The 9,264-nt window shown below is 39.1% G+C and overlaps 1 protein-coding gene across 3 annotated transcripts; it reads right to left on the minus strand.

Moving 5' to 3' along the window:
• Nucleotides 1-990: 990 nt before the first annotated feature.
• Nucleotides 991-8,327, minus strand: LOC143122511 (succinyl-CoA:3-ketoacid coenzyme A transferase 1, mitochondrial-like). Of its 3 annotated transcripts, XM_076283294.1 has the most exons (17): nucleotides 8,064-8,327; nucleotides 7,049-7,157; nucleotides 6,562-6,652; nucleotides 5,369-5,504; nucleotides 5,095-5,244; nucleotides 4,827-4,933; nucleotides 4,602-4,662; nucleotides 4,256-4,363; nucleotides 4,042-4,159; nucleotides 3,372-3,466; nucleotides 2,773-2,821; nucleotides 2,595-2,667; nucleotides 2,396-2,471; nucleotides 2,111-2,200; nucleotides 1,932-2,012; nucleotides 1,545-1,646; nucleotides 991-1,386 (listed from the first exon to the last, which is right to left on the minus strand). In XM_076283294.1, exons 1-17 carry the CDS (start codon nucleotides 8,169-8,171, stop codon nucleotides 1,351-1,353), a joined length of 1,590 nt encoding a protein of 529 aa, XP_076139409.1. In that variant the 5' UTR covers nucleotides 8,172-8,327; the 3' UTR covers nucleotides 991-1,350. The 3 variants fall into 3 exon arrangements, with proteins under 3 accessions (XP_076139409.1, XP_076139408.1, XP_076139410.1); XM_076283293.1 differs by having other exon boundaries at nucleotides 2,595-2,821; XM_076283295.1 differs by lacking the exons at nucleotides 7,049-7,157; nucleotides 8,064-8,327 and having other exon boundaries at nucleotides 2,595-2,821; nucleotides 5,369-5,499; nucleotides 6,562-6,640.
• Between the last annotated feature and the right edge of the window lie 937 nt (nucleotides 8,328-9,264).

Genomic DNA, 9,264 nt, shown 5'->3' on the forward strand with positions numbered 1-9,264 from the left:
TATTCTCACTGCTTGAAATGAGAAGTATAGCCTAACCATGTTAGATCTGTTGCATGAATGGCAGAGATAACTCAAATTCCCTTTCTACAGTCATCTAAACAAGGCAATCAAATTCCAGGACCAGAATAGATTACTTTTTAAATTCTTGGATAATCTTCTCTGGTGCCAATTGATCATTTCTCAATTTTGGATTAAAAAGCAAAGTAACTTCAGTTTTACTACCGAGTAAAATATTACTGAAATTGTATTGGTAATGCCTTACAGTACTGCATTACAGCAAAAAGCAATGCATTACTGTAATTACATTACTTTTTTAATGCATTACTCCCAACACTGAGTATGCGGCTCAGCTCTAGAACCAACTTTCGGATGACATCAAAAAGGCCCCAACTGCAGTTTTAAATCAGGACCAAACTGTTCTAAGATGCCTTCTGCTAACTGCACTGAATTACAAATTCTGAATCTGTCTTTAAATTATTCTACCTGTGTCTTTTTATTTATTCTTTATTTTTAAATTTTGCCTTGTGTGTTTTATGTTTTCTTTTTTATTATCTTTACTTTTTAAACTATTCTTTGACTATTGCCCTTCTATGCTTTTATTTACCATTACTGTTTGTTTTTGTTTATGTAAAGCGCACTGAATGACCTCAGTGTATATGTAATGTGCTATATCAATAAACTTGACTTGACTTGGACATTCTGCCCCTAATTCAAAAAGGCCAGACCTGACACCCCACCATAACAATAAGGCACAACTTAAAACATACAGAGCAAACATACTGGTGTTCTGTCCTTATGTGAACAGTTCAATGACACAGAGTTTGAGTATAAGGAGAGAGCTCTGTAACAGTGTACAGTTGTAACATTCCTTGTGTGATAATGTACACACACGCACATACACACGCTTGTACGCACACACACACACACACACACACACACACACACACACACACACACAGGCACACACAGAGATAGACATAGACTCAAATATGTATTCTACCATGCATAACAGCATCTAAAATGATACAGTCTTTTAATTAAATAATCAAATACCTTTCTTCAAAACCATAAGAGTTCATACAAACAGTATGATTATGGAAATGTACAGTACTGTACAGAGTTAAAAGTATTTTTTTCCTCTAGCCTGTGGTAGGTATATAAAAAATCAGTACAAACATGTTGCACTATAGTCCATTGAAATATTAAGTCTTTTGTTCCCGAAGGTGAGGTCAAATTTCTCATATATTCCCACATCTTCTGATAGTAACTTCCTTGGGCTGAAAAATTGACATCGCCCAGCAGAAATGAATGCGCTGCATTTTCCAAGGATCCCTGGGAGAACATTCCTGGTCAGATTTGCTGCATTGGTCTTAGGTTTGGAGCCACCTGTTTTTTTTTAACAATCAAAGAGAAAGAGTGAAAGTCTTATTATACCAAACAATATCTGGGGCAAATAAAAATACATGCAAATGTATTTAAAGAATTGCATAACAATCCAAATGACTCATAGTTTTTTATTTACATTTTTATTTAACATGCCTAACCTTAAAATCGGTCCCTGTGAAAGTCCGAATATCATCAGGGGACAACCCTTCCCATATCTCAACAAGGGTGAGACCAGATGTCTTATCGACATCAAATACAGCCTGAAAGGAAGAGATGGAATGACACGTGTGTGTGTGTGACAGAGAGAGAGAGAGAGAGAGAGAGAGAGAGAGAGATAGAGTCCTGATACATTTATGTAACAATTGCTTAGACAATACAAATGTCTAACTATTTGTCATGCCAATAAAGCACCTTTTGAATTTGAATTGCATTTGAGAGAGAGAGAGAGAGAACGAGAGAGAGAGAGAGAGAGAGAGAGAGAAGAGGTTGATAAGTTGGATACAGTGTACAAGTAAAGAGGTCAAATAGTGACGATCAGCCCTGACCTTTTCTGTGATAATGCGATCCACGCAGTGTTTGCCAGTAAGGGGTAGAGTGCATTTCTCCAGGATTTTGTGTTTCCCACCCTGACAGTAGGCAAGAGGTCACCATGAAACCAGTCCATCAAAGCTTATCAAATGAGACACAGAACATGTGTTTCATTTACAGTGAAGAAATGAATTACCTTGGCAGAGTGCTCCATGGTGACCACTACTTTGGTTCCAGCGCTGGACACTAGATCCATGGCTCCCCCCATGCCCTTTACCATCTTCCCCTGAAACGTGGAATAAGATACCAGGACATGATACTGCCTGCAGTCACACCACCACATGTTCTACTAAATGGGAAATAGGAAAAAGGAAATACAAACATACATACACACACACACACACACACGCTCGCTTCAGCACTCACTCACTCACACACTCTCACACACACACACACAGCTACACATGTTTAAAGAACATACTGGTATCATCCAGTTGGCCAGATCTCCATACTTAGACACCTGCATGGCCCCCAGCATCGTCAAGTCAATATGACCTCTGTGAGAGAGGAGAACAAGTTCAGTTGACGAAGAAAAATCAGAATGGGAAACTAGAGAGAATCACAAAGAAAGACAGAGGGAGAGAGAGAGAGAAAGAGAGAGATAGAGAGAAACTACTAACCCCCTGATCATGGCAAAAGACTCATCACTGGAGAAGTAGGCAGCCCCAGGCATCACTGTAACTGTCTCCTTTCCTATAATAAAAAAAGGAAGGGCCAAGTTTTTACATGTTGTCATTTGGAAGTATCCAGTTGTGTCCATATTCTGCTTTTCAGAATCTGTCATTTGCTCCACCTTACCAGCATTGATGAGCTCTGGATCCACTTCATTTTCAGTTGGATAAGGCCCCTTTAAGAATAATACCAGTGCACAGTGCAGTCAATGTCATCACTAAACCTGTATATTTCTAGGATGCAGAGGCAGACTACCTAATGGTCCAGACTGATACTGTAACTTCATTTCACTTGAATAAAAATTTGATTACCACATTGGCTGTTCCTGTAGATCAACTTATAAAGCAAAACCAAGGTTGCGGATTGGATCCCAGACACTATTATACTACAGGCAGAAACTAACTGCAGCACTGCCTCAAACCTCAGATGCACCAGCTCACTACAATAATATTTGCACATAGGCAAATTATATACTGTTAACTTATTTTCTCGAAATCCATTGCATAATTTTGGTATACAGGTATTTTCATTTGTAATCCTGTATTATCAAAGTGAAATGGTTAATAGAACATTTCAACGGCGTGAGAGTTTGTGTTCTCGGGAGTGCATGGAAGTCGATGAACATTGAAAAACTAACGTTGACCAAAGAAAATATTGTCGGATAGCATGGCGCCAGTACTGGTGTGCTGTGTTTTCATATGTTATTGTTATGCTGTGCGTCTCACCAATCCCAGAATGCCATTCTCACTCTGCAGGTGTACAGTGATGTCAGGGCTGATGTAGTTGCTAGCCATCATGGGGATTCCGATGCCAAGGTTTGCTTTTGGCTGTTAAGGCAATGTTTTTCTTATGTAGTTATCATCTCACAGTCCAGTCATGTCTTGTGCTTCACAAAACACAGAGAAATCTTAACGGCAGTATAAGCTGTGATGGGCAAGCTACTTAGAAAATGTAGCTTAAATGAAGATTAAGAGTAGCTTGTAGCTTAGCTCACTACATTTTGGCCATCACTGAGTATAAAAAAACCTAGGATCATAAGCGCAAACACTGGTGGGTTAGCTCAATGCTTCCACACACTACATAATAGATTTAGTTCATGCATGAGACACTGCTCATTTCCTGACTTTGCACTTTGAGTTGTATATGATGGGCTGGATAAAAGACAGCTATAATATTACCAGAAGGTGTCTTCTAATCTTCTAAGAACAAACAAAAAGCTCAAATTTATATTATCATATTTAACTAATATTTGGATTCCTTTGACATGAATGATTATTTTCAAAAGTTGTCATAACAATGGAAAACTCCTTTGAGGTGGGACATTTAGCTTGTGTTCTACCCATAGACATAAGAGATATAAGAGTTATACAGTCTCTGGTCCCGTCTGAAGGATACCGTACATTCCGTCTTCAAACTCAAGGGCAGCACGCCGAATGATCCTCTCCCTTGTGATGTCAGAGTCCTTTCGCGGCTTAGGCTTATGCTGTTGTTTATCTGACCGCACTGTCCTTTTCTGTGAAGTTGATGGACACAGATGTGTAAATGATTGGAAGTGGGCCATTAAATCAAGTTGTATATCAGAAGAAGGTTTTATTTAAAACACTCTGACCTCTATTCTTTTCTCATAGCTGGCTCCTTTCACTATACGATCCACATAAATGCTTGGGATGTGGATGTCCTCTGCAGCAAATGTCCCGATGTCTACCACTTCCTCAACCTGAGCAGGACATATGGGGCTTCAGTTCATTGCAAAGGATGTGTCTGGTGCTCAAGTGAAAGTGTTAGCGATACTGAATGTTGAGTTTTTTCATGTTGTCAACATGTTAATGTTGAATAGTGCATATACAAAAAAATAATGTAGTCTATGTTGCTCATGGTGGCAATGACAATGGTGGCAAAAATTAGCTCAATATAAATCTATGAATATAATACATTCTGAAAACAATAATGCCAACCTCCACTACTGTTATTTTGGCTGCCTTGCACATGGGTTGATTGAAGTTTTGAGCTGTTTTCCTGGCAAGAGAGGCCAATGATTGTGAATAAATACTGACATCTACTGGAGTTTACATGTAATGATGGAAGAATTTATTCATATATGCAATGTGCTTCTTGATAGACTGATCACTAGTCACCTAGATCACCAGGAGCTACACCACATTCTAAAACCAGCCTCTTACCTGAACACTAGGTTTCCAGCCATGTCACATTTCCAAGCTTTGATGAGAGCATAGTCACCAGTGATGGCTTTTTCCATCACATAATGCCTACCATTGAATTCCTGCACCTGTGCTCAGAGATGAAAGAGAGTCTTTCAGGGACAGAGGATATTTTTCCCCCACACACGCTTCCTTTAAGCACTTAAAATAGTTTTGTTGTATATACTACATATTGTATTATTATTTCAAATAACAATGGCAATAGGTTTGAATGGACTCCCAATCCCACCTCTCTCCTCTCACTGGCGATAGCCACACTGCCGTCCTTATTGTACTTGATGGGGGCACCTCCCTCCTGCACCAGTGTGCCGTATCCAGTGGGTGTGAAGAAGGCAGGGATGCCCGCCCCGCCAGCTCGTACCCTCTCTGCCAACGTGCCCTACAGGAGAACAACATGCTGGCAGCGAGTGCATAAGTGTGTGATGTGTGTGTGATGTGATCGTGTGTATGCGTGCGTATGTGTATGAGATTATTAATAGTATATGTACGGTACTGAATGTTACCTGTGGGGTCAGCTCCACCTCCAGTTCTCCACATAGATACTGTCTCTCAAATTCTGCATTTTCCCCGACATACGACGAGATCATCCTCTTGATTTGCTTTGTTCTTAGCAAAAGCCCCAGTCCGAAGTGATCTACTCTGAAACACACAAGGATATGTGAAAGCTAAACCTCACAGATTCAAAAGTTATTACCGGTATCTATACTTCAGACAGCAGAGGAATATGGGATAGGGGCACTTCTGATTAATGAGCCTGCATTTAAATCAGTTACATTATTACTACAATAGAATTTATGCATTTCATATATTTAGTAGATGTTTTTCTCCAAAGGTTGGTTTATTTGTTGGGATAGGAAAAATACTGAGGAAAAAATACTTTGTTTTAAGTATCTTAATTTGTATTGCTGGAAATTAATTGTACACATTGTTTGTAAAGCATTGAAAACATTGAGTTAATAAACCAACAATGCAATTATCAATTATTACAACACAATAGTCCTTTGCAAAAAAAAAAAAAAAAAAAAAAAAAAAAAAAACAGTGCAGTGCTGGCCTTGCATGAATGATGTCCAAAAACAACAAAATGTTCCCCGAAACATTCTCTCACACCCCCTCTGTTTTCCCATTACCATGACATAGTGTATCATACTCCGGCAGTAGACAGCCTGCTGTCAGATTTACATTTTCAGGACTGTCATTTCTCTAATGCCGTTGCAGAAACCTTCTAAAAATGTGAAAGGTAATTAAACCTGTCTACATTCTCTTGAGGCAAGTTTTGACACATTTTACTGTGGGCAAACGTAGTCATGTGGATTGAGAACTTCAAAACAAGCATTTTTAAGGATCAGTGTGTAAATCTCAGGAAAACCGAGAAATAATTTGAAGGGTTTTATCCAGTGTCAATGTTTGTAAAAATGTCTGATCAGGTTTCAAAATTTGTTTAGATTACCACCCTTAAATCACATTATATACTTGATTGGGCAAATTCAACACTTGTATTTGGATGATAGTCCACTGTTGGATTACCTCCTAATACCGAGTTAAGACTATGGCAAGAGATTGGATTAAGATTTTAAAATAGTAATTTTAATAGGTTTAAATGAATGGGAAAAGCAGTGCTTGAAACAAAGTTACATATAAGTTGCAGGAGCCAGCATGACTGTCAAAATCAGGCTTCCCATGAATTTAGACTCTTACCCTGCATTGTTGCTTACGGCTGTGATACCTTTCACCCCTGTTCTTAGTAGACCATTGATCAGATTCTCTGGGATTCCACACAGGCCAAATCCTAAAGCAAAAGTACAAGGCAAACAACATGATTTTACTCCAGAGAGCAACTCAGTCAAGGAAAAGACTCGTCAGAGGAAGTGCAAATCACAGGCAGGAAATACCTTATCAAGGGGGGAGGTTTATACATCCTGATTCCATGGACATGTTGCTTTATTAATCTACCAGCTGTTTGTTTAGCATGCTGAAGGAATGTAATCTTTGACATACATCCAACCAGATGTTATGTTATGTGTGTGTTTTGGAAGTAGGCTACAGATTTGAATAAGGCAGGCCTACATTTGTGTTTACTGATCTCTCATGCTTGTCCACTCATTCCAGAAATAGACATGTCATTGCATTTGCACGCTGTATGGAGATGTTCTTCATCCACATGCAGGCTCTTTTCATGGCCTACCTCCTACTAGTAGTGTGGAGCCATCTGGGATATCTCCAACTGCCTCTGTAGGGTTATTGAAAAACCGTGCATTTTTGGCACAAGTGGTGGAAAAACAGCACCCAATACTCTGTTGAAAGAGCACAAGAAACATTATCCAAGTGTAAAGTTGCACCTGTTCATGATAGTAATGAAATCACCACACAATTGTCCTTTGAGAAATGCTGTGTGAATCAAAAACATAGTTTTTTATGTGTGTTTTTTTCCACATCAATGAAAATCCCGATTGAAAGGTCAAAGGAAAATTGACCACACATACTTTTCATGCTATTTGGATAAAAGAAAAAGAGGCAAACAGGTGATTTTCACAGGATAGGCCAATTTTCCACCTTCTTCTGGCAAGCACAGTAATCAGTAGATGCTACTGATTGTGCCTCTAGGTTATTTTTACGGCTTAGTGAAACTGTGGTTTTGGCAAGTCCTGCAGAGAGTGAAAGGGGGTTGTTTAAACAGTAAGTCAGCACACTGACACAAGTCCAAACTCCCCTCATTACTGGCACCGTCCTAGAGGGGAAATTAGACGCTTACGCACACATATCACTTACCACAGTAAGTGCAGAGACAACAGTGGAAATACATGTCCCTTCTTTCTTGTTTACAAGTCCTATAATATCTAGAATATGTTTTCTGTGCAATTTCCATGACTACCAGTAATTGCATCATTCCATACCTGCCGCAAGTCTAATCGCTGTTCCATTTGAGAATGATGACACCAGAATTAATACGTTTTTGCCAATGGCGAGCAAAGAACAACACAACATGATAGTGTGGTTGTCATATAGGGCCTAGCAATTATGTTAGCAGGACTTTTTTTATTCAAAAATGTGAAACTTATAACAACAGACAACAAAAACCAACTTCAAAACACTGAATATCATTTTCCATTTTGATTGGTAATAGAGCCAAAAACACTTTGCAGACAATAACTAACAATAATGTTCACTGAGTTTTCAATCTTATAAAATAGGCTTCTTACCTTTGCTTGAACACAGGCTCTTACGTCTTTTGCGAGAAATCTGTACATACTTCTCAAAAACATATCACCTCTTGATAGAGCTGTAGGTGAGGCCATTATCAGAACCATTAAAATGGCCTTCTTTTGATGAGGAATGGGTTTCTCAAGATACTCAAGACTGTGTTAACGGTGTTTCTCAGAAAAGCAGACAAATGAAAAGGGGTGGGCAGACTGCTGTCAATGTAGGCCAGGCCATGGACATTTGCTTTTTGACATTTAGTCATAGTCCAATGGCTATTCAAATCTGACAGTGTAGGTGATGTTAGATATATGGACTGTTACAGTAGGTTAGAACCCTTTAGGTAATGTTCTATATAAATTATTTTGTTGTTTTTCTATGATCATTATGTAAATGCTGTTTTTGCATCTAAATGTTCATGTGACTTCTGAGAAATGTTGATTAATGTGTATGAGTGTCATAATGTCAAATAAGAATTTTGAGATAAACATATGCAGATGTAGAAAATCAGAAACACAAGGGAATTATTACATGAAAATAAGTGTGTGAGAAAGAAATAAAGAGGACAGCGCATGAGCTCTTCTTCCATCGCAATGTGTGCAGTGCATGCTTTAGATAAATAGAACATGTTTTTGTCTGAGTTCTGAAGACTACAGGTCTGATAATAATAATAATAATAATAAACAGAAAAAAACCCAGAATGAAGTGATACACTGCATGGAATCCAAGGTTAATGATTAATTATCTCTGAACAGTGGTTTGCACCATATCAATGTTAGGGCACAGGTTGAGTGTGTGTGTGTCATTGAGGGATTTCTCCAAACCCATGAATGAACACAGGTTGGGGCAGCCGTAGCCTACTGGTTAGCACTTCGGAGTCCTGTAACCGGAGGGTTGCCGGTTCGAACCCCGACCAGTAGGCACGGCTGAAGTGCCCTTGAGCAAGGCACCTAACCCCTCACTGCTCCCCGAGCGCCGCTGTTGATGCAGGCAGCTCACTGCGCCGGGATTAGTGTGCTTCACCTCACTGTGTGCTGTGTGTGTTTCACTAATTCACGGATTGGGATAAATGCAGAGACCAAATTTCCCTCACGGGATCAAAAGAGTATATATACTTATATATATATATACTTATATAGCGTCTCACTAGGGCCACCCACATCCCAATGTGGAACCAAAAAGCCCATAAATTAGTTCCTGGTT

This window comes from Alosa pseudoharengus, unplaced genomic scaffold (genome assembly GCF_046254945.1).
Source record: "Alosa pseudoharengus isolate Yale_2024_CS ecotype anadromous, Long Island Sound unplaced genomic scaffold, YU_APseudo_1.1 YU_APseudo_1.1_scf_14, whole genome shotgun sequence".
Lineage (NCBI taxonomy): Eukaryota > Metazoa > Chordata > Actinopteri > Clupeiformes > Clupeidae > Alosa > Alosa pseudoharengus.

Bases quoted from the DNA above. Each gene is read 5' to 3' on its own strand.
- LOC143122511 (XM_076283293.1), bottom strand. From the start codon at position 8,171: ATGGTTCTGATAATGGCCTCACCTACAGCTCTATCAAGAGGTGATATG. The intron at 4,934-5,094 runs GTGGGATTGGGA...CTCTGAGCACAG, and splicing joins TCGCCAGTGAGAGGAGAGAG to GTGCAGGAATTCAATGGTAG. The intron at 2,013-2,110 runs GTAATTCATTTC...GCCTACTGTCAG, and splicing joins CCATGGAGCACTCTGCCAAG to GGTGGGAAACACAAAATCCT.